The following is a 25,355-nucleotide window of genomic DNA, read 5'->3' as shown; positions in this document are numbered from 1 at the left end:
GCGGGGACCTGCAAACCATCCAATCAGGAACTCTGCAAGGGGGACGGGGGGCAACGTTCAACAACTCCGCGGGGTCTTCCTGTTTCGTGTCCGCTGCGTTTGGGTTCCGGTGTCCGCTTCTCCAGTGACCCCGGTGGCTCCACTGCAGCGTCTGGCGCGCTGTGACCTACACAGGCCGGAGAGAGCCGTAGGCAGGACCCCGGGACACCCTGGAAGCCAGGAAATGGTGCGTGGCGGGGCCGGGCGTCTGGAGACTGGGGGAGGGGCTTGTGGGAACCGGCCGGAACCGGCTGTGGAAGCACCGGAGCCTCCCTGCAGCGACTCCAGGGTCTGGGACCCGAGTTCCCTGGCGCAGCTCGGCCTTCTGTCCCCTCGGCCGCAGGGTGGGTTGGGCCGTAGCCAGTACCCCGGGCGTCGTGTCCCCTCCCTGCGCGGCGACTGCGGCCCCGGCCTCGGAGCCCTCTCTGGGCAGCTCCGCGCCCGCAGCCCCGCCTCTCTCCAGATTGTGCTGGGACACGGGAGGGTCACAAGGCGGAATCCCGTCTCGGGTGTGGGGTTCGTGCATGGGAGGAGCTGTGGGCTGTGGCCTTCCCAGTGCATCCTCCTTTTTTCCGGGGGACTGGTCTCCCTCCGAGTCTTCCAAACGTACTGGAAAAAGAATCTCAAACCTACGACTCCCGTTTTTTTAGCCTAGCTTTTTCTAGGGTTGGGAATAAATGCCTAAATTTCCGGTTCGTTCCCCGCATTCCCAAAGGTGACTTCCCCTCGCCAAATCAACATTATCAGCTGTTTTTTGTTTTACATTTAAGACACAGTATTTTAGTTGTTTATAGTTTCTTTCACCATACTCTTTTGAAAGGATTTGTTCTCTGTGGATTTTTTTTTTTTTCTTTTCAGACAGAGTTTCGCTCTGTCGCCCAGGCTGGAGTGCAGTGGGAAGATCTCAGCTCGCTGCAACCTTCGCCTCCCGGGTTCAAGCAATTCTCCTGCCTCAGCCTCCCGAGTAACTGGGATTACAGGCATGCGCCACCACGACCGGCTACTTTTTGTATTTTTGGTAGAGACTGGGTTTCGCCATGTTGGCCAGGTTGGTCTCAAACTCCAGACCTCAGGCGATCCGTTCACCTCCGCCTCCCAAAGGGCTGGGATTACAGACGTGAGCCACCGCGCCCGGCCTCTTGTTTGTGTACTTGTAACCTGAGAGGGAAACAGAGAATAAGAACCTGACACTCTACGGTAAAAATTTTTTTTTTTTTTTTTTTGAGACAGAATTTCGTTCTTGTTGCCCAGGCTGGAGTACAATGGCGCGATCTCAGCTCACTGCAACCTCCACCTCCCGGGTTCAAGCGATTCTCCTGCCTCAGCCTCCCAGGTAACTGGGATTACAGGCATGCGCTACCATGCCCGGCTAATTTTGTATTTTTTGTAGAGACAGGGCTTCTCCATGTTGGCCAGGCTGGTCTCCAACTCCCGACCTCAGGTGATCCGCCCGCCTCGGCCTCCCAAAGTGCTGGGATTACAGGCGTGAGCCACCGCGCCCGGCCGTGGTAAAAAATTTTTGTGCTTCCCCTCCTTTTATCTTTCCTAAGCCCCGACGCCTAATCAGAACGTCTTTGGGTGGAGTTTCCCTGTTGGAAACGTTACAAGGTGATGTGGCCCTCTATCCTTTTCTGGTCCTGATTTTCAGAACTGCCCACAGCTGCCACTTCTGTTGGAGGATCTAGTGATTATCAACCCCTGGGTCACTCCTCCCAGAGGACAGCTTAAGGTGCAGGGGTGGGGCCTCTCACGGGAGCAGCTGCATGCCCTGAGGTGGGAGGACTCTCCCGGTATCCCCTGCCTCTGAAAAGTTTACCCTTTGGGAGGGACACTCAGCTTTTCTTCCTCAACCCCAGTTTGCTTTCCTTAGGGACACATTGATGGTTACCCAGTCTTAGGCTGTTACTGAGAGGAAAAGGCACAAATGATTCCTGACCTCTGGATTGTTTTTAGTCTAGTGAAGGGAGAAAAACTATCTCAAAGGAGAAGGAAAACCTACTCCATTGAAATGGTGCGAGAACCTGAAAGTTAAAATGCGCTTGGGGCAGACTGAGCAGGGCACAGTTCACTGTCTTCAGGGGGCTTGGTCAATGAGCCAGGATGGGGCTGGGAGATGTCCTAGGGGATAGGGTGACCTCACCTGACATTGGAATCAGATAAATGTCTGTATTCCAGGTCAGCACTGCCTCTCCGTGGGTTTGTAAACCCTTGAAAAGGTTTATTTGCTTATATGATCCTGTTTTTCGTTAAATGTAAAATGTATTATATCAGTAGTGCTTGAAAGACAAGATAAAGTGTTTACAAAGGGAGGGTCACTAGGGGGAGAAAGAGGCAGAAAGTAGATTTGAGGGAAAACAATTATCTAGTCTTACATTCAATTTGTTAAAAAAATCTTATTTGTGTAGTTTCTTCCCCTCAACACGTATGGGAGGTTTCTCAGGTCTGTTTTCTTCTTTTGGATGATTTCAGATCAATCCCAGAACTTAGCCTTGAGAATGCTACTGGGGATAAGAATCTCAGATAAGTAGGGAAATTCAGTCTTCCATTATGGCTACAGAGAAACGAATACATTTCCACAAGAAAGTGTAGTAGATAAATTGGTGAAATACAGAGATTCTCTAAAATATCATCTCCTTTGCAGGGTAGAGATTTTGTCGTAATGGATAACTGTTCTGTATCCTTTCATCTGGACTTTGGTGATTAATGCTAAATCCTATCAGATGGGACTTTGAAATATTAAATATTAGTGAACTAAATATTAGTAAAGAAGTTGTCATGGAAGTAATAATAATGTGACATCTCTGTTGTCTGAAAGGGATAGATAAATGTGCTTTTCTTTTTTTTTTTTTTTTTTTTTTTTTGTAGTAGAGGAAGAGTTTAATTGACATGAGGCCGGCCACGCAGGAGATGGAGTTATTACTCAAATCAGTCTCCCTAAAGGCTTGGAGGTTAGGGGTTTTCAAGGATAGTTTGGTGGGCAGGGAACTAGGGAGTGGGAAATGTTGATTGGTTGGGGATGAAATCATAGGGGTGTGGAAAATGGTCTTTGTGCACTGAGTCAGCCTCTAAGTGGGGGCCATAGGACCAGTTGAGTCATGAGTTGCAGTCACAGTCCAGGTAGAGTCATCTGGGTAGAGTCATCCCATCATCAGAAATGCAGAAGTCTGAAAAAATATCTCAAAAGGACAACCTTAGGTTCTACAGTAAGGATGTTGCCTACAGAAGTAATTAGGGAAGTTACAAATCTTGTGAACCCTGGAACAGTTGTTTATGCTTACAATTTAACAGAATTTTGGCCCCTCTCATAATCCTAACCTTGTGGGCTTTGATTTTACAAAGGTGGTTGTGGTTTAGTTTTGGGAAGAGCTATTATCATCTTTGCTTTGGTTAAATCTAAACTAAATCTAAACTAAATCTAAACTAAATTATTCCTCAAATTAGCTTAGCTTATACCCAGGAATGACAAAGGACAGCTTGGAGGTTAGAAGCAAGATGGAGTCAACTATGTCAGATTTATCTTACTCTCATAATTTTGCAAAAGTAATTTCACATCTGTAAGTGTCTGCACTGCTTGGGGAAGAGGAAGAAGAGGCACTTTGTGCTTTAAATATTTTTAAATATTTTTTTTAAATATTTTTTTTTTTTTTTTTGGAAAAATAGAAGTTGGTGCCCTTCCTCATTCCTTTTTTTTTTTTTTTTTTTTTTAATTTATGAAGTATTTATTGATGATTCTTGGGTGTTTCTCGGAGAGGGGGATATGGGAGGGTCATAGGATAATAGTGGAGAGAAGGTCAGGAGATAAACACATGAACAAAGGTCTCTGGTTTTCCTAGGCAGAGGACCCTGCGGCCTTCTGCAGTGTTTGTGCCCCTGGGTACTTGAGATTAGGGAGTGGTGATGACTCTTAAAGAGCATGCTGCCTTCAAGCATCTGTTTAACAAAGCACATCTTGCACCGCCCTTAATCCATTTAACCCTGAGTTGACACAGCATATGTTTCAGAGAGCATGGGGCTGGGGGAAAGGCCATAGATCAACAGCATCCCAAGGCAGAAGAATTTCTCCTAGTCAGAACAAAATGGAGTCTCCTATGCCCACCTCTTTCTACACAGACACAGCAACAATCTGATCTCTCCTTCCTTTCCCCACACTTCCCCCCTCTTCTTTTCAACAAAACCGCCATCGTCCTCATGGCCCGCTCCCGATGGTCGCTGTCTCTTCGGAGCTGTTGGGTACACCTCCCAGACAGGGCAGCCGGGCAGAGGCGCTCCTCACCTCCCAGACAGGGCGGCCGGGCAGAGGCGCTCCTCGCTTCCCAGACGGGGCCGCCCAGGCAGAGGCGCTCCTCACTTCGTCCCAGACCGGGTGGCAGCCGGGTAGAGGCGCTCCTCACCTCCCAGACGGGGCGGCCGGGCAGAGGCACTCCTCACTTCCCAGACGGGGCAGCCGGGCAGAGACGCTCCTCACTTCCTCCCAGACGGGGTAGCGGCCAGGCAGAGGCGCTCCTCACCTCCCAGACAGGGCGGCCGGGTAGAGGCGCTCCTCACTTCCCAGACTGGGCGGCCGGGCAGAGGCGCTCCTCACTTCCCAGATTGGGCGGCCGGGCAGAGGCGCTCCTCACCTCCTAGACAGGGTGGCCAGGCAGAGGCGCTCCTCACTTCCCAGACGGTGTGGCGGCTGGGCAGAGGTGCTCCTCCCTTCCCAGATGGGGCAGCCAGGCAGAGGCGCTCCTCACTTCCTCCCAGACGGGGTGGCGGCCAGGCAGAGGCGCTCCTCACTTCCCAGAGGGGGCGGCCGGGCAGAGGTGCTCCTCACTTCCTCCCAGACGGGGTGGCGGCCGGGCAGAGGCACTCCTCACCTCCCAGATGGGGCGGCTGGGCAGAGGTGCTCCTCATCTCCCAGACGGGGCAGCCAGGCAGAGGTGCTCCTCACTTCCTCCCAGACGGGGTGACGGCCGGGCAGAGGCACTCCTCACCTCCCAGACGGGGCGGCCGGGCAGAGGCGCTCCTCACCTCCCAGACGGAGTGGCCAGGCAGAGGCACTCCTCACTTCCCATATGGGGTGGCGGCCGGGCAGAGGCGCTCCTCACTTCCCAGATGGGGCAGCCGGGCAGAGGCGCTCCTCACTTCCTCCCAGACGGGGTGGCGGCCAGGCAGAGGCGCTCCTCACCTCCCAGACGGGGCGGCCGGGCAGAGGTGCTCCTCATCTCCCAGATGGGGCAGCCGGGCAGAGGTGCTCCTCACTTCCTCCCAGACGGGGTGACGGCCGGGCAGAGGCGCTCCTCACCTCCCAGACGGAGTGGTCAGGCAGAGGCGCTCCTCACTTCCCATATGGGGTGGCGGCCGGGCAGAGGCGCTCCTCACTTCCCAGATGGGGCAGCCGGGCAGAGGCGCTCCTCACTTCCTCCCAGACGGGGTGGCGGCCAGGCAGAGGCACTCCTCACCTCCCAGACGGGGCGGCCGGGCAGAGGTGCTCCTCATCTCCCAGATGGGGCAGCCGGGCATAGGTGCCCCTCACTTCCTCCCAGAGGGGGTGGCAGCCGGGCAGAGGCACTTCTCACCTCCCAGACGGGGCGGCCGGGCAGAGGCGCTCCTCACTTCCCAGACGGGGTGGCCGGGCAGAGGCGCTCCTCACCTCCCAGATGGGGCGGCCGGGCAGAGGCGCTCCTCACTTCCCAGACGGGGCGGCCGGGCAGAGGTGCTCCTCACTTCCTCCCAGACGGGGTGGCGGCTGGGCAGAGGCGCTCCTCACCTCCCAGACGGGGCGGCCGGGCAGAGGTGCTCCTCACTTCCTCCCAGACGGGGTGGCGGCCGGGCAGAGGCGCTCCTCCCTTCCCAGACGGAGTGGCCAGGCAGAGGCGCTCCTCACCTCCCAGAGTGGGCGGCCGGGCAGAGGCGCTCCTCACTTCCCAGACGGGGTGGCCGGGCAGAGGCGCTCCTCACCTCCCAGATGGGGCGGCCGGGCAGAGGCGCTCCTCACTTCCCAGACGGGGTGGCCGGGCAGAGGCGCTCCTCACCTCCCTGAGTGGGCGGCCAGGCAGAGGCGCTCCTCACTTCCCAGAGTGGGCGGCCGGGCAGAGGCGCTCCTCACTTCCCAGAGTGGGCAGCCGGGTAGAGGTGCTCCTCACTTCCCAGATGGGGCAGCTGGGCAGAGGTGCTCCTCACTTCCTCCCAGACGGGGTGGCGGCCAGGCAGAGGCGCTCCTCACCTCCCAGATGGGGCGGCCGGGCAGAGGCACTCCTCACCTCCCAGACGGGGCGGCTGGGCAGAGGCGCTCCTCACCTCCCAGAAGGGGCGGCTGGGCAGAGGCGCTCCTCACTTCCCATATGGGGTGGCAGCTGGGCAGAGGCGCTCCTCACTTCCCAGACGGGGTGGCGGCCAGGCAGAGGCGCTCCTCGCTTCCCAGACGGGGTGGCGGCGAGGCAGAGGCGCTCCTCACTTCCCATATGGGGTGGCGGCCGGGCAGAGGCGCTCCTCACTTCCCAGACGGGGTGGCGGCGAGGCAGAGGCGCTCCTCACTTCCCAGATGGGGCAACCGGGCAGAGGCGCTCCTCACTTCCTCCCAGACGGGGTGGCGGCCAGGCAGAGGCGCTCCTCACCTCCCAGACGGGGCGGCCGGGCCGAGGTGCTCCTCATCTCCCAGACGGGGCAGCCGGGCAGAGGCGCTCCTCACTTCCTCCCAGACGGGGTGGCAGCCGGGCAGAGGCGCTCCTCACATCCCAGACGATGGGCGGCCGGGCAGAGGCGCTCCTCACTTCCCAGATAGGGCGGCCGGGCAGAGGGGCTCCTCACATCCCAGACGATGGGCGGCCAGGCAGAGATGCTCCTCACTTCCTAGACGGGGTGGCGGCGGGGCAGAGGCTGTAATCTTAGCACTTTAAGAGGCCAAGGCAGGAGGCTGGTAGGTGGAGGTTGCAGCGAGCCGAGATCACACCACTGCACTCCAGCCTGAGCACCGAGTTAGCGAGACTCCGTCTGCAATCCCAGCACCTCGGGAGGCCGAGGCAGGCAGATCACTCGAGGCCAGGAGCTGGAGACCAGCCCGGTCAACACGGTGAAACCCTGTCTCCACCAAAAATACAAAAACCATTCAGGCGTGGCGGCGCGCGCCTGCAATCCCAGGCACTCGCGATAAATGTGCTTTTCATGTTTAAGCTATAGAATACAAATGTCTTGCCGGCCACGATGGCTCAAGCCTGTAATCCCAGCGCCGAGGTGGGCGGATCACGAGGTCAGGAGATGGCGACCATCCTGGCTAACACGGTGAAACCCCGTCTCTACTAAAAAATACAAAAAATTGGCCGGGCGCGGTGGCTCACGCCTTTACTCCCAGCACTTTGGGAGGCTGAGGCGGGCGGATCACAAGGTCAGGAGATCGAGACCATCCTGGCTAACACGGTGAAACCCAGTTTCTACTAAAAATACAAAAATTAGCTGGGCGTGGCAGCGTGTGCCTGTAGTCCTAGCTGCTGGGTGGCTGAGGCAGGAGAATGGCGTGAACCCGGGAGGTGGAGGTTGCAGTGCAGTGAGCCGAGATCGTGCCACTGGACTCCAGCCTGGGCAACAGAGCTAGACTCCGTCTCAAAAAAAAAGAATACAAATGTCTTACAGTTTCCTTTCCTCCTATATACATAAACAGTAAGTTTGAGTGATTTTGCTGGATTCTTCAAACACAGGATATTTTCTTCCTTAAAAGTAAGTGAAACTGGGCACGATGGCTCATGCCTGTAATCCCAGCCCTTTGGGAGGCTGAGGTGGGTGGATCACCTGAGGTGAGTTTGAGACCAGCCTGACAAACATGGAGAAACCCTGTCTCTACTAAAAATACAAAATTAGCTGGGCATGGTAGCGCATGCCTGTAATCCCAGCTACTTGGGAGGCTGAGGCAGGAGAATTGCTTGAACCCAGCAGGCGGAAGTTGTGGTGAGCCGAGATCGTGCCACTGCACTCCAGCCTGAGCAACAAGAGTGAAACTCAGTCTCAAAAAAAAAAAAAAAGTGAGTGAATAGTCTTGTCTGAGGAAGCAGAGGTCTGAGGTCAAGTGTGCCTCAGAGTGACTCCAAATTAAGAGCCTGCAAAAGGAGGTCGTTGAAGTCCCCAGTTGGTTCTTCCTGGGTAGAACTTGGCAGGCATCCCAGCCTGATCACTCCAACCAGGGGAGGGGTCCTTTATACTGAGAGAAGCTACAGACCACTGGAAAGCTGGGGATGCACACATAGGTATAGTTGGGAGGGTGATACCCTGTCTGAGGTTGTAATTGTTACTGTTCAGATAATAACAGTAAACCATGGGCTCCCATGATTTGAGAGAGCTGTTTCTAGACATCCTCAAATACAAGAAATCTGGAGTTAGGTAAGAAGTGACTTTATGTGAAAGGAGTATAATGAAAGGGTGAAAGCAGTAGATACAAGATCTGCAAGCATCCTAGAGGTTAGGCAGAAAAAGGCTTTTCTGTTGGAAGTGGCGGCTTACATCTATAATCCCAGCACTTTGGGAGGCCAAAACAGGAGGATTGCTTGAGGTCAGGAGTTTGAGACTAACCTGTACAACATAGTAAGACCACCTCTCTATAAAATTAAAAAAAATTGTGGTGGTGCACACCTGTAGTCCCAGACGAGGCTGAGGTGGGAGGATCACTTGAGCCCAGAAGATCAAGCTCCAGTGAGCAATGATTCTGGCATTGTACTCTAGCCTGGACAACAGAGCAAGACCCTGTCTCCACTCCTCCTCTTCCCCTAAAAAGGTTTTTCATTCATAGAGAGGAACAAATAAGATTAGGAATAGGTGGGAGGAGAGGGCAGAGTGGAAAGTGCAAAATCGGATCCTAGATCAGAGAATATTTTTCCTGAGGTTAGTCTGTTTTTAGGATGGTTTATAAAGGAGGGATTGGGTGGGTGCTTCCTTAGGCTGTGGAGGGTGGGTCAAAGTTCAGGGCCTGAAAAGAGGAGAGAAACTTAACCATTAAGGTTGGATTTACAGATATTTTGTTTTGACTGATCAGTGAAGACAAAACTGTCCAGCCAATTGTTCAATTGTTTATGAAGTAAACAATGGGAATTTGGAGAGTCTGTCTGGCTTGCTTTTTTTTTTTTTTTTGAGACAGAGTCTTGCTCTGTTGCCCAGGCTGGAGTGCAGTGGCGCGATCTCGGCTCACTGCAAGCTCCACCTCCTGGGTTCATGCCATTCTCCTGCCTCATCCTCCCGAGTAGCTGGGACTACAGGTGCCCGCCACCACGCCAGGCTAATTTTTTTTTTGTATTTTTAGTAGAGACGGGGTTTCACCGTGTTAGCCAGGATGGTGGCGATCTCCTGACTTCGTGATCCGCCCGTCTTGGCCTCCCAAAGTGCTGGGATTACAGGCATGAGCTACCACACCTGGCCAGTTTTTGTATTTTTAATAGAGATGTAGTTTCACCATGTTGGCCAGACTGGTCTGGAACTCCTGACCTCAGTTGATCTGTCCGCCTCAGCCTCCCAAAGTGTTGGGATTACAGGTATGAGCCACCACACTGGCCCTGTGCTATCTTTTAAATGTTTACTTCAATGGCTTGATGCTCACAATTCGGAGTACACTGAGATTTATTTGTGTATTGAGTTTTCATTGTGGAAACTTACTAAACATATTGCATATGAGGAAACTACATAAAACAGTTGCACAGTCAACTGAAACATTGTAAAGGGAATGTCAGTCTCATGACAGCCAGGCCACGACTTTGAAGACTTCTCACCGCATGCCCCCTTGAAATGATTCCTAGAAGCCAAATCATCCAATCTCTTTCCAGATGGGGCCAGTGTTATAGATTATAAGATAATTTCCTTGCTTTTCTTAACCTGTGTATTTAACCCTTTATCAGTATATTTTATTTTAAGCCAGTCAGTTATATATTTCATTTTTGAATGAATCTTATGCAAGTGGCGTTATACTGTATGTACTATGGAATGTCAGCTTTCTTTTTTTTTTTTTTGAGACGGAATCTCACTCTGTTACCCAGGCTGGAGTGCAGTGGCGCAATCTCGGCTCACTGCAAACTCCGCCTCCCGGGTTCATGCCAATCTCCTGCCTCAGCCTCCCGAGTAGCTGGGACTACAGGCGCCCGCTACCACACCTGGCTAATTTTTTTTTTTTTTGTAGTTTTAGTAGAGATGGGGTTTCACCGTGTTAGCCAGGATGGTCTTGATCTCCTGACTTTGTGATCTGCCCACCTCGGCCTCCCAAAGTGCTGGGATTACAGGCGTGAGCCACTGCGCCTGGCCTTTTTCTTTTTTTTTTGTTTTTTTGAGAGGAATTGTCACTCTGTCGCCCAGGCTGGAGTGCAGTGGCACGATCTTGGCTCACTGCAACCTCTGCCTCCTGGGTTCAAGCGATTCTCCTGCCTCAGCCTCCCAAGTAACTGGAACTACAGGTACGTGCCATCTTGCCCCGCTCTTTTTTTTTTTTTTGTATTTTTAGTAGAGGTGGAGGTTTCACCATGTTAGCCAGGATGGTCTCGAACTCCTGACCTTGTGATCCACCCGCCTTGGCCTCCCAAAGTGCTGGAATTACAGGTGTGAGCCACTGCGCCCAGCCAGCTTTCTTTTTTACACAATTATGAATTTTCCATGAAAGGTTAGTTTATTTGCTTTTTTAATTCATAGTTTACAGAAAAATTTGGGAGCTATTACAGAGCCCCTTCTCCCTACCTCCCCTATTTTTTTGTTTTTTTTTGAGACGGAGTCTCGTTCTGTCACCAAGGCTGGAGTGTGGTGGCGCGATCTCAGCTCACTGCAACGTCTGCCTCCTAGATTCAAGCAATTCTTCTGCCTCAGCCTCTGGAGTAGCTGGGATTACAGGCGCCTGCCACCGTGTCCAGCTAATTTTTTTTTGAATTTTTTTAGTAGAGACTGGATTTCGCCACGTTAGCCAGGCTGGTCTTGAACTCCTGACCTCAGGTGATCCACCTGCCTCGACCTGCCAAAGTGCTGGGATTACAGGCGTGAGCCACCACGCCTGGCCTACCTCCCCTATTTTTAACATACTGCCTTAGTGTAGTGTATTAGTTATGATTATAAACCAACATATTACATCTGATAATGATGAAAATTGGTGAACCAGTAACATTATTATTAACTAAAGTTGATACTTTTTTTTTTTGAGACAGGGTCTTGCTGTGTTGCCCAGACTGGAGTGTAGTGGCGCAATCATAGCTCACTGTAGCCTTGACCTCTTGTACTCAAGTATCCTTCTGTGTCAGCCTCCTAAGTAGCTGGGATTAAAGGCTTGTGCCACCACACTCGACTAGTTAAAATTTTTTTATTTTTTATGTATTTATTTTTTTTAGACAGAGTCTTGCTCTGTTGCCCAGGCTGGAATGCAATGGCGCAATCTTGGCTCACTGCAACCTCCGCCTCCCGGGTTCAAGCAATTCTTTGCCTCAGCCTCCCAAGTAGCTGGGATTACAGGTGCCCACCACCATGCCCGGCTAATTTTTTTGTATTTTTAGTAGAGACGGGGTTTCATCATCTTGTCCAGGCTAGTGTTTAACTCCTGACCTCGTGATCCACCCGCCTTGGCCTCCCAAAGTGCTGGGATTACAGGCGTGAGCCACTGTGCCTGGCCAAATTCTTTTTTTTTTTTAAATAGAGACAGGATTTCACTATGTTGCCCAGGCTGGTCTTAAACTCCTTGGCATTAAGCAGTCCTCCTGTCTTTGCCTCCTAAAGTATTAGGATTACAGGTGTGAGCCACTGCACCCAGCTATTATTTTATATTTTACTTTATTTTGTATTTATATATTAACAGTGTAAATGTATATTCATATGTTAAATGTGTATTATACAATCATTTTATATTTTAACTTACTATTATTTTTTATTCTATTTAAAAAAATCTATTGAGACTTAGTTAACTTTCACCACTACTATTCAGTGTAGTACCAGATGTTCTAGTCAGAGTAGTTAGACAAGAAAAAGAAAAGATATCAAAATTGGACAGGAAGAAGGAAATTTTTTCCTGTTCACAAATTATGTGATTTTACATGTAGAACTTCCAAGAGATTCCCCCACCCTGCACACACACTTAGAAGTAATAAATGAATTAAGCAAATTGGTAGGATACAAACGGAACCTGCAAAAAATCTGTTATTTCTATACATTGTCACTGAACAACCCAAAATGGAAATTAAGAAAACATTTTCTTTTTTTTTTTTTTTTTTTTGAGAAGGAGTTTCACTCTTGTTGCCCAGGCTGGAGTGCAATAGCGAAATCTCGGCTCACCGCAACCTCTGCCTCCCGGGTTCAAGTGATTCTCCTGCCTCAGCCTCCCAAGTAACTGGGATTACAGGCATGTATGCCACCACACCCGGCTAATTTTGTATTTTTAGTAGAGACAGGGTTTCTCCTTTTTGGTCAGGCTGGTCTCGAACTCCTGACCTCAGGTGATCCGCCCCCCTCGGCCTCCCAAAGTGGTGGAATTACAGGCGTGAGCCACCACGCCTGGCTTAGAAAACATTTTCTTCCATATACTTTAAATCATCTTTAGCTCACTTATAATACCTAATACAACATAAATTTTAGGTAAATAGTTGTTATATTGTGTTGTTTAGGGAATAATAGCAAGAAGAAAAAGTCTGTACATGTTCAGTATGTACCTAACCATCACAGACCTAACCACATAGTACATGATCAGAGGGTGGTTGAATCTGAGGATACAGAAACTCCAAGTATGGAGGGCTGACTGTAATACATCATTGGATGATAGATAAACAAAATATGTAATATCCATACAGTGGAATGTAATTCTACCATAAATACAAAGTGGGGATGCATGCTACAACATGGATGTGACTTGAGAAACCTATAATGAAGCCAGTCACATACCACATGGCATGATTCTGATTATATGAAAGTCCATGATAGGAAAATCTATAGAGACCGAAAGATTGCTGGTTATCAAGGGCTGGGGATTGGCGGAAGAAGATGGGAGGATAGGAGATTGACAGGTGAAAAGTACATGGGCTTATTTTTGAGGTGATGAAAATTGTGATCATGATTGCACATATATACTAAAAACCATCTGTTAAAAGTATTAGGAGTTTTCAGGTTCATTCCAAATCTATATAATCTGTTAACTGTTTTTCTTGTATTTACCAATGAGAATAAGACTTCAGGGCTGGATGTGATGACTCACGCTATTGGCTTCCCAAAGTGTTGGGATTACAGATGTGAGCCACCTCGCCTGGCCAATACATATCTTATACGAAGTCCACAATACCATGGATACTCATCCATGTCCAAATTCTAGACAGTACTGATGGTAACCAAGGCCCTAATTTAACTTCTGAGAATATACAGTGCTGGACTCCTAACTTCTCAGAATATACAGTGCTGGGCTCCTAAACAAGGCATTGGCTGAAGACCTCATTCATCACCATAATGGCTTACTAAAATAAGTTCAAATCAGTTGCATGAAATATGCTATGGGCCAGGCGTGGTGGCTCACGCCTGCCATGTCAGCACTTTGGGAAGCCAAGGTAGGCAGATTGCTTGAGCCCAAGAGTTTGAGACCAGCCTGGGCAACATGACAAAACCCCATCTCTACACAAAATACAAAAATTGGCTGAGCGTGGTGGCATGTACCTGTAGTCCCAGATCCTTGGGAGACTGAGGTGGAAGGATCATTTGAGCCTTGGAGGTTGAGGCTGCAGTGAGCTGTGATCATACCACTGCACTCCAATCTGGGTGACAAAATGAGACCCTGTCTCAAAAAAAAAAAAAAAAAAAGAACACATGGTTCAGTGATTAGTTACTTCTCAGTCATGAGTCTCTTCATTTTAACTTTTTGTAACAGATTTTTTTCAGAACAGTTTTAAGTTTACAGAAAAATTGATCATTAAGTACAGAGTGTTACTTTAATGATCACCCTTCTTTACAGTTTGCCCTATTTTTTTTTTTTTTTTTTGAGGCGGATCACGCTCTGTTGCCACGCTGGAGTGCAGTGACGCAGTCTCAGCTCACTGCAACCTCCACCTCCCAGGTTCAAGCAATTCTCCTGCCTCAGCCTCCCAAGTAGCTGGGACTACAGGCACACACCACTACGCCCAGCTAATTTTTGTATTTTTAGTAGAGATGGATTTCACCATGTTGGCCAGAATGGTCTCGATCTCTTGACCTCGTGATCTGCCTGTCTGAGCCTCCCAAAGTGCTGGGATTACAGGCGTGAGCCACCACACCTGGCCAGTTTGCCCTAGTTTTTATGTATTGTATTACTGTGGTACATTAATTACAATTGAACCAATATGGATGCATTAATGTTCACATTTTACATTAGAGTTGACTCTATTGTGTATTCATTGGACTTTGACAATGTTTAATGACGTGTGTTATTTCTGTTAGGGTAGTTTCACTGCCCTAAAAATCACCTATAGTTCATACATTCATTCATCTGCCCTTTGCATCCTGAAATCCCTTACAACCAAAGACTTTTTCATGTCCCATAGTTTTGTCTTTTGCAGAATATCTTATAGTTGGTAATACATTGTATATGGCCTTTTTAGATTGGATTCTATCACTTAGTAACATACTTTTCTTTTTTTCTTTTTGAGATGGAGTCTCACTCTGTCGCCCAGGCTGGAGTACAGTGATGTGATCTTGGCTCACTGCAACCTCCGCCCCCTTGGTTCAAGCGATTCTCCTACCTCAGCCTCCTGAGTAGCTGGGATTACAGGTGTCCGCCACCACGCCCGGCTAATTTTTGTATTTTTAGTAGAGATGAGGTTTCACCATTTGGTCAGGCTGGTCTCAAACTCCTGACCTCAGGTGATCCTCCCGCCTCTGCCTCCCAAAGTGCTGGGATTACAGGTGTGAGCTGCCACACCTGGCCCAGTGACGTACTTTTAAATTTCCTCTATGTCTTATCATGGCTTGATATCTTCTTTTTATCCATATGATTATATTTAATCATATGGATGTACTGCAGATTGTTCATTTGTTTATGAAGAATATCTTGGTTAACTCTAAATTCTAGAAATTATGAATAAATCTCCCATAAACATCCATGTACAGGTTTTTGTGTGAACATGTTTTCAACTTACTTCGGTAAATACCAAGGAGCATGATTGTTAGGTCATATGTTGAATATGTTTTGTTTAGTTTTGTTTTGAGACAGAGTTTTGCTTTGTCGTCCAGGCTGTAGTGCAATGGCAAGATCTCGGCTTACTGCAGCCTCCACCTCCTGGGCTCAGACAATTCTCCTGCTTCAGCCTCTCGAGTAGCTGGGATTACATGCATGTGCCACCATGCCCAGCTAATTTTTGTATTTTTAGTAGAGATGGTTTCACCATGTTGGCCAGGCAGGTCTTGAACTCCTGACCTCAGGTGATCCACCCGCCTCGGCCCCCCAAAGTGCTGAGATTACAGGCATGAGCCACTGTGCTCGGCCGAATATGTTTAGTTTTATAAGAAACTGACCATCTTCCAAAATAGGTGCACTGTTTTCCATTCCCACAAGTAACAAATGAGGGTTCCTATTGCTTCACATCTTTGCCATCATTTGGTGTTCTCAGTGTTTTAAATTTTAGCCATTCTAATAAAGGTTGTGTTAGTCTTTAATTTTTAAATCTGTAATTCCCCAGTGACAAAATATGCATGTTTTCATATGTTTATATGCCATCTATATATTTTATATAATCATGTCTTATGCAGCAAAGACAATTTTATTTCTTCCTTCTAAATCGGTATACTTTTTATTTCCTCTGTCTTGTTGCTTATCTAGGACTTTAAGGATGTTGTTGAATAGCAGTGGTGAGAGAAGACATTCTTACCCTGTTTCTGGTCTTGTGTAGAAAGCATCTAGTTTCTCACTGTTAAGTATGATGTTAGCTGCAGTTTCCTCATTGATGTTCTTTTTGAGGAGAAAGTTCTCTATTCCCAGTTTGCCACCATGAGTGGGTGGCAGGTTTTGTCAAATGTTCTTTAGTTTTTACTTTTGCCTCCTTTCATTTCTGATCTTAGTAATTTCTTTTTTCTTACCTGACTAGAGGTTTATCAATTTTATTGGTGTTCTCCAATAACCGACTTCTGTTTTTTTTTTTTAATCTCTATTGATTTCCTGCCATTTCATTGACTTCTCCAATTATTCTGTCTGTCTGTGTGCTTAGTTGGGTTTAATTTGCTCTCTTGTTTTTCTGTTTTCCTGAAGTAGACTCTTATCTTTTTTTTTTTTTTTTTTTTGGAGACAGCAGCTTGCTGTGTCGCCCAGGCTGGAGTGCAGTGGCATGATCTTGGCTCACTGTAACCTCCATCTCCCAGGTTCAAGTGATTCTTGTATCTCAGCCTACTGAGTAGCTGGGATTACAGGCATGTGCCACCACGCCCAGCTAATTTTTGTATTTTTAGTAGAGACGAGGTTTTACCATGTTGTCCAGGCTGGTCTCTAACTCCTGGCCTCAAGTAATCTGCCCCCCTTGGCCTCCCAAATTGCTGGGATTATAGGCGTGAGCCACTGCACCCAGCCCGAAGTAGACTCTTAGATGATTCATTATAAATCCTTGTTCTTTCCTGGTGTAGGTGTTCAATGCTGTAAATATTCCTCTGTGCACTGCTTTTGCTGCATACCATAATTTTTGATAAGTTTTGTTTTCATTTTCATTTTAGGTCAAAAATTATTTTTGATTTCTCAGACTTCTTTGATCTATGTGTTTATTTAGAATTGTGTTGTTTAATCTCTAAGGATTTGGGGGAGTTGGTAACTCTCTCTGTTATTGATTTCTAGATGAATGAGTTGTGGTCTGAGCATACTTTGTATGATTTTTTTTAATTTTTCATATTTATTAAGGTGTGTTTTATTCCCCAGTATTTGGTTTTTGTGAATATTCCTGTGAACTTAAGAAGAATTTGTGTTTTGCTATTGTTAGATGAAGTATTCCATGCATTTCAATTAAATCCAGTTGTTTGATGATGCTATTTACTTTGCTATGTCCTTTCAGATTTTCTGCCTGTTGGATCTCTTAATTACTGCTGGAAGGGTGCTGCAGTCTCCAACTATACAAGTAGATTAGTGTATTTCTCTTTGCAGTTCTGTCAGTTGTATTTTGCCACATGTATTTTGCAGCGCTTGTTATGCAAACACACACTAAGGGTTGTCAGGTCTTCTTGGCATGTTGAGTCCTTTATCATTATGTGATGCTCACTTATATCTCTTTATTTATTTATTTTAAAATTTTAATTTTTTTTTTTAGAGACAGAGTCTTACTCTGTCTCCCAGGCTGGAGTGCAGTGGTGTGATCATATAGCTCTTTGCAGCCTTGAACTCCCAGGCTTCAGCAATCTACCTGCCTCAGCTTCTGAAGTAGCTGACTACACGTTTGTGATACCACAACTGGTTAATTAAAAAAATTTTTTTTTTTAAATTTTTTTGTAGAGATGAAGGTCTCGCTGTTCCCCAGGCCGGAGTGCAGTGTCTATTCACAATAAATTATAGCGCATTATATCCTTGAACTCCTGGGCTCAGGCGATCCTCCATCTCAGCCTCCTAAGTAGCTGGGACCGTAGGCATGTGCCACTGCACCTGGCTTATCTCTGTGTTTTTTCCTTTCTCTGAAGTGTACTATGTGATATTAAGATAGCTGTGCCATGTTTCTTTTAATTAATGTTAGCATTTTATGTATTTCTCTATCCCTTTACTTTTAATATGTGTGTCTTTGTATTTAAAGTGGTTTCCTTTTAGCCAACATGCTATGTTTTTAAAATCCACTATAACAGCATCTGTCTTCTAATTACATTTGGACCATTGACATTCAAAGTGATTATCGATACAGTTGTATTAATATCTACCATATTTTTTACTTTTTTCTATTAGTTGCCCTTGCTTTTGTTTCTTTTTTTGTCTCTGACCTTCCTTCTTGGGCTTTAATTGAGAATTTTACCTGGAGGTGTGACATATTCTGTAATCATATGATTTGTTAGTGAGGCTTTGTTCCTGGCTTGGGTTGTGGCCTTCTGTGATACTGTAAGAAAGATATGTGATCTTTTCTCCTCAGTGCCTACCATGGTTCTATTTTTTTTTTTTTTTTTGGAGACAGAGTCTTGCCACCCAGGCTGGAGTGCAGTGGCACAATCTCGGCTCACTGCACTTTCCACCTCCCGGGTTCAAGTGATTCTCCTTCCTCAGCCTCCCAGGTAGCTGGAGTAACAGGTGCGCGTCACCATGCCTGGCTAATTTTTGTATTTTTAGTAGAAACGAGGTTTCGCCATGTTTCCCAGGTCAGACTCAAACTCCTAACTCAAATGATCTCGACTCAAGTGAACTCAAGTGATCTGCCTGCCTCAGCCTCCCGAAGTGCTGGGATTACAGGCATGAGCCACCATGCCTGGCCAGTATTCAGAATTCTTGTTAAAGGTTAGGGAAGCTATCATGTTGTTCTTCAGAAGACTTTTACCATTGTTAGATAGTCATTATTCCTGCTACATTTGGGGAAGAACTTTTTGTTGACTCTTCAACAGTTTTTAGGGGATTTATAGAATTTTTTTTTTAATTAAGTATTTATTGATCATTCTTGGGTGTTTCTCGGAGAGGGGGATATGGCAGGGCCATAGGATAATAGTGGAGAGAAGGTCAGCAGATAAACACATGAACAAAGGTCTCTGGTTTTCCTAGGCAGAGGTCCCTGCGGCCTTCCGCAGTGTTAGGGAGTGGTGATGACTCTTAAAGAGCATGCTGCCTTCAGGCATCTGTTTAACAAAGCACATCTTGCACCGTCCTTAATCCATTTAACCCTGAGTTGACACAGCACATGTTTCAGAGAGCAGGGGGCTGGGGGCAAGGCCATAGATCAACAGCATCCCAAGGCAGAAGAATTTCTCCTAGTACAGAACAAAATGGAGTCTCCTATGCCTACTTCTTTCTACACAGACACAGTAACAATCTGATCTCTTTCTTTTCCCCACATTTCCCCCTTTTCTTTTCAACAAAACCACCATCGTCGTCATGGCCCGTTCTTGATGGTTGCTGTCTCTTCGGAGCTGTTGGGTACACCTCCCAGACAGGGCGGCCGGGCAGAGGCGCTCCTCACTTCCCAGATGGAGCGGCCAGGCAAAGGCGCTCCTCACTTCCCAGACGGGGCGGCCGGGCAGAGGCGGTCCTCACTTCCCACACGGGGCAGCCGGGCAGAGGCGCTCCTCACTTCCCAGATGGGGCGGCCGGGCAGAGGTGCTCCTCACTTCCTCCCAGACGGGGTGGCGGCTGGGCAGAGGCGCTCCTCACCTCCCAGACGGGGCAGCCTGGCAGAGGCGCTCCTTACTTCCCAAACGGGGCGGCCGGGCAGGGTCAGCCGGGCAGAGGCGCTCCTCACATCCCAGATGATGGGCGGCCGGGCAGAGACGCTCCTCACTTCCTATACGGGATGGCGGCCGGGCAGAGGCGCTCCTCACTTCCCAGACGGGGCGGCTGGGCAGAGGGGCTCCTCACATCCCAGATGATGGGCGGCCAGGCAGAGATGCTCCTCACTTCCTAGATGGGGTGGCGGCTGGGCAGAAGCTGTAATCTTAGCACTTTGGGAAGCCAAGGCAGGCGGCTGGGAGGTGGAGGTTGTAGCGAGCCAAGATCACGCCACTGCACTCCAGCCTGGGCAACATTGAGCATTGAGTGAGCGAGACTCCATCTGCAATCCCAGCACCTCGGGAGGCCGAGGCGGGCAGATCACTCGAGGCCAGGAGCTGGAGACCAGCCCGGTCAATATGGCGAAACCCCGTCTCCACCAAAAATACAAAAACCAGTCATGCGTGGCAGCAGGCGCCTGCAATCCCAGGCACTCAGCAGGCTGAGGCAGGAGAATCACAGGAGCCCGAGGCAGGGAGGTTGCAGCCAGCTGAGATCACGGCAGTACAGTCCAGCTTCAGCAACAGAGGGAGACCGAAGAAAGAAGGAGAGGGAGACGGGAGAGGGAGAGGGGATTTATAGGATTTAAAAAATGTTTTGTAAGAGGCTATCTTGAGGACATTTCATTCTTTCTGGGAACCCATTTTTCCAGCCAGGTGTGGTGGTTTACACCTGTAATCCCAGCACTTTGGGAAGCTGAGGCAGGAATTTGAGATCAGCTTGAGCAACAAAGTAAGACCCCATCTTTACAAAAAATTTAAACATTAGCTAGGCATGGTGTCTTGTGACTGTAGTTCTAGCTACTTGGGAGACTCGGGAGAGAGGATCACATGAGCCCAGGAGATCAAGGCTTCGGTGAGCTGTGACCATGCCACTGCACTCCAGTGTGGATGACAGAGCAAGTTCCCATTTCTAAGGAAACCAAAAGAACCCACCTTTCCCCTTATTTTATTTTGCCTTGACATTACACAATGTAATATCACATAGTGACTGTTCAGGAGTCATTTCCTCTTGAAATTTGAGAAAGGATTTTATGTTCTTTTGGAGAAAAGCACTGCTGATCCCTTCATGTATTTTATAATCATGGTCAAATTCGCCATCAAACCATCTAGACTTTGAATGAAATCCCTCAGAAATTGCAACTCTTAACCTGTTCCTCAAGGTTAGCAAGTCATAGGGTACCTTGTTATATATCTGCCAGAAAAAACTCTTGTGGCATTTTGTCTTCTTAGTATGTGTGTGTATATAAGGTAAAAATAGGTGGGAAACTGCCCTTGATGTTCATGACTATGGGGATTTTGCTGGGTGAGGGGGCGCTGCCTAAGTTGCCATACCTTCTTCTTCATGCCTGAGTTCTGTCTTCCCAGTAGCTTCCTAGCCTAGTGAAATGGGACAGAGTCAAAGGAATCAGTGAGTCTATAAACAAATGTTATACATGCAGATTAAAATGACTACTTTTGCAGAGGAATATTTTCATTCAACCAACTTGATCTGTCTACGTCTAATGGCCTGGAATCCTTCAGGAAAGTATGGTCAGCTGGATTTTGTCAGAAGGTGGATTTCTACGGGCCTTCTGGCCTCTCATGTTTGATGAAGGGAACAGAAGAAAATGGTTCCACTTCAGTGTATATTTATTTTTTCATGGATACCTTTTTCGTTTTATCCTGTTTCTTTTTTTCTTTCTTTCTTTTTTTTTTTTTTTTTTTTTTGAGACAGAGTTTTGCTCTCGTCACCCAGGCTGGAGTGGAGTGGTGCAATCTCTACTCACTGCAACATCCGCCTCCTGGTCTCAAGCGATTCTCTTTCCTCAGCCTCCCAAGTAGCTGGTATTACAGGTGCCCACCACCACGCCCGGCAAATTTTTTGTATTTTTAGTAGAGACAGGGTTTTGCCATGTTGGGCTGGCTGGTCTCAAACTCCTGATCTCAGATGATCCGCCTGCCTCTGCCTCCCAAAGTGTTGGGATTGCAGGCATGAGCCAGTGCGCCTGGCCTACCCTGTGTTTCATGGAATGCTGATTGGTGTGAGATATGAAAGGAAATGGAAGTTTTTCCCAGAAGGAATGATGATCTTAAATTTTTTTTTTTTGAGACTTAGTCTCTCTCTGTCCTCCAGGCTGGAGTGCAATGGCATGATCTCAGCTCACTGCACCCTCCGCCTCCTGGGTTCAAGCTATTCTCCTGCCTCAGCTCCCTGAGCAGCTGGGATTACAGGCATGTGCCACCATGCCTGGCTAATTTTCTTGTATTTTTGGTAGAGCCGGGGTTTCACCATGTTGCTGGTCAGGCTGGTCTCAAACTCCTGACCTCATGATCTGCTTGCCTCAGCCTCCCAAAGTGCTGGGATTACAGGCGTGAGCCACCAGGCCTGGCCAAAATTTGTTTTCTTTGTATAGCATTTTATTTGTTTCTCCAAGGTGAACTGGATCCTGCCATTAGAGACCAATAAAACTTGTAGTGACTACAGTAAAAATGTAGAGATCAGTTGCGTGTTTTCATGGGGTAATTAAATTTATGAGAAAGTGAATGTAGACAGAATTCTGACAACCATATTTATTTATCAAAAAATAAATGTTTGGAGACTGCCACATTGTTTGTCAACTTTTTTGTTTGTTTGTTTGTTTGTTTGAGACAGGGTCTCTCTCTGTCACACAGGCTGAAGTGCAGTGGCGTGATCTCGGTTCACCGTAACCTCCGCCTCCCTCGTTTAAGTGATTCCCCTGCCTCAGCCTCCTGAGTAGCTGGGATTACAGGCATACGCCACCACACCCAGCTAATTCATATATTTTTAGTAGAGATGAGATTTCACCTTGTTGACCAGGCTGGCCTCAAGTTCCTGACCTCAGGTGATCTGTGTGCCTTGGCCTCCCAAAGTGCTGGGATTACAGGCATGAGCCACTGCACCTAGCCATTTGTGAACTTTTATGAATTGGGTTTACATCCCTGTACTGTCATCTCATTCTTCCTCCTGCATTGCATATTTGGGATGTTTTAGGACTCAGTGGCCTCTGAGGATGTGGCTGTGAACTTCACACTTGAGGAGTGGGCTTTGCTGGATCCTTCCCAGAAGAAACTCTACAGAGATGTGATGCGGGAAACCTTTAGAAACCTGGCCTGTGTAGGTAAGGATGACATCATTCCTTCTCTTAGTCAGTTAGAGAAGAAGTATTTCTTGCTCTTTAATGCTTTTTCATGATGTCTGATGTGGAAAAGGGAATACTTGGGTGAATAAATCAGGGTTGTTTGCACCTTATCATGAACTTAGAATCTAGTCATTTTTCTGTAATGTCTATCAGTTCATAAGGATTTTTTCTGACTGTATTTTAGGAAAAAAATGGGAAGACCAGAGCATTGAAGATTGGTACAAAAATCAGGGGAGAATTTTAAGGTAATTTGCACTGACAAGAGAAAGCAATGTCTCCTTAGTATGTCATGAAATTTTAAAAATAAGGAAACAAACCAGTAAGCCCAGCTTCAAATTTATTTATTCCTACAACTTTTTCACCAGAAAAAGAAAAAGTGTGACATAGATGTTCAGTGTTGCAAAGTCGTTCATTTGGAAATAGTATTAAGAAACTGTATATATGAATATCACTTTTTTGATGATGGCTACTGTTGAGCCCTCTTGCAGAGCATTCCATCCATTCACTTTCAAACAATTCATACAGGCCTGAAAACTTACCCTTTCCCCGATTATGGTAAAAATGTAAGTCGAATACTTATTAATAAATATAAAGTCACAAACCACTAAATCTTGCTTTCTATTTTTTCCAGCAATCATATGGAAGAGGGACTCAATGAAAGTAAAGAATATGATCAATGTGGAGAAGCCTTCAGTCAGATTCTCAATCTTAATCTGAACAAGAAAATTCCTACTATAGTAAGACCATGTGAATGTAGTTTGTGTGGGAAAGTCTTCATGCATCATTCATCCCTTAGTAGGCACATCAGATCTCATCTTGGACACAAACCATATGACTATCAGGAATACGGAGAGAAACCATATAAATGTAAGCAGTGTGGGAAAGCCTTCAGTTCTTGTCAATCCTTTCGAAGACATGAAAGAACTCACACTGGTGAGAAACCCTATGCGTGTCCGGAATGTGGGAAAGCCTTCATTTCTCTCCCAAGTGTTCGAAGACACATGATTAAGCACACTGGAGATGGACCATATAAATGTCAGGAATGTGGGAAAGCCTTTGATCGCCCAAGTTTATTTCAAATACATGAAAGAACTCACACTGGAGAGAAACCCTATGAATGTCAGGAATGTGCGAAAGCTTTCATTTCTCTTCCAAGTTTTCAAAGACACATGATTAGGCACACTGGAGATGGACCTTATAAATGTCAGGAATGTGGAAAAGCCTTTGACCGCCCCAGTTTATTTCGAATACATGAAAGAACTCATACTGGAGAGAAACCCCATGAGTGTAAACAGTGTGGGAAGGCCTTCATTTCTTTCACAAATTTTCAAAGTCATATGATTAGGCACACTGGGGATGGACCTTATAAATGTAAAGTATGTGGGAGAGCCTTTATTTTTCCCAGTTATGTTCGAAAGCATGAAAGAACTCATACTGGGGAGAAACCCTATGAATGTAATAAATGTGGTAAAACCTTCAGTTCTTCCAGTAATGTTCGAACACATGAAAGGACTCACACTGGAGAGAAGCCCTATGAATGTAAGGAATGCGGGAAAGCCTTCATTTCTCTCCCAAGCGTCCGAAGACACATGATAAAGCACACTGGAGATGGACCTTATAAATGTCAGGTATGCGGTAGAGCCTTTGACTGTCCCAGTTCATTTCAAATACATGAAAGAACTCACACTGGAGAGAAACCCTATGAATGTCAGGTATGTGGGAAAGCCTTCATTTCTCTTAAAAGGATTAGAAAACATATGATACTGCACACTGGAGATGGACCTTATAAATGTCAGGTATGTGGTAAAGCCTTTGACTGTCCTAGTTCTGTCCGAACACATGAAAGAACTCATACTGGAGAAAAACCCTATGAATGTAAAGAATGTGGGAAAGCATTCAATTATGCCAGTTCCATTAGAATACATGAAAGAACTCATACCGGAGAAAAACCCTATGAATGTAAGCAATGTGGAAAAACGTTCAGTTATTCCAGTTCCTTTCAAAGACATGAAAGAGCTCATAATGGAGATAAACCTTACGTAAGGAATGTGGGAAAGCTTTCATTTATCACACAACCTTCAAATACCTGTGAAAATGAATAGTGGAGGACAGGTCTACAAGTATCTACATATCTAAAGAATATGGAAAGTCTTCAGTTTGCTTTCTGGGTTTTGGACTTGTTTGGGAGCTCACCCCTTTCTCCTGTTTCTCACTTTTGGAATAGGAATCTCTATCCTGTGCCTGTCTCATATTTTGGAAATACACAACTAGTTTGGTTTTCACAGGTTCGGAGCTGAAGAAGAATTTTGCCTCAGCATGAATTGAGTCTCATCCGTATCTGAGTTATGTGATATTGAGATGACATTTCGGAGTTTGAGTTTAAACATTAGGCTTCATGCTGGAATTAGCTGAGACTTTTGAGGCCTTTGGGATGAGATGAATATATTTTACATGTGATGACATGGATTTTGGGGGCCAGAGGTGTAATGTTTTGGCTGAGTGTATGCCCCCTCAGATTCATATGTTGAAACCTTACCCCCGTACCCCCCCCTCCCCCACAATGTGATGGTATTTGGAGGCCCTGTCTCTGGTAGTTTTTAGGATTGGAGGACATCATGAAGATGGAGGCCTTGTAATTGGGATTAGTTCCTGATAGGAGTCCCTAGAGAGCTAGCTTTGCCTTTCACCATGAGAGAGTGCAATGAGAAGATAGCTATCTTTGAACTGGGAAGCAGGCCCTTACCAGACATGGACTCTGCCAGTGCCTTGATATTGGACTTCTCAGCCTCCCAAACCATGAGAAATAAATGTTTGTTGATTAATTAA

The 25,355-nt window shown here is 47.0% G+C and overlaps 1 protein-coding gene across 4 annotated transcripts; it reads left to right on the top strand.

Moving 5' to 3' along the window:
- ZNF564 (zinc finger protein 564) lies at positions 1-25,355 on the top strand. 4 transcript variants are annotated; one of them, XM_024237338.3, is made up of 4 exons: positions 1-226; positions 22,382-22,508; positions 22,714-22,774; positions 23,161-25,355. In XM_024237338.3, the coding sequence occupies exons 1-4, from the start codon at positions 224-226 to the stop codon at positions 24,629-24,631; spliced, it is 1,662 nt and encodes a 553-aa protein (XP_024093106.2). In that variant the 5' UTR covers positions 1-223; the 3' UTR covers positions 24,632-25,355. The 4 variants fall into 4 exon arrangements, with proteins under 4 accessions (XP_024093106.2, XP_054395792.1, XP_063576050.1 ...); XM_054539817.2 differs by lacking the exon at positions 22,714-22,774 and adding an exon at positions 2,681-2,735 and having other exon boundaries at positions 41-226; XM_063719980.1 differs by lacking the exon at positions 1-226 and adding an exon at positions 393-1,372.

This window comes from Pongo abelii, chromosome 20 (assembly GCF_028885655.2).
Source record: "Pongo abelii isolate AG06213 chromosome 20, NHGRI_mPonAbe1-v2.0_pri, whole genome shotgun sequence".
In the NCBI taxonomy this organism is placed as follows: domain Eukaryota; kingdom Metazoa; phylum Chordata; class Mammalia; order Primates; family Hominidae; genus Pongo; species Pongo abelii.
The sequence above is the reverse complement of the archived record's forward strand: the minus strand, read 5'-3'. Positions and strand labels throughout refer to the sequence as shown.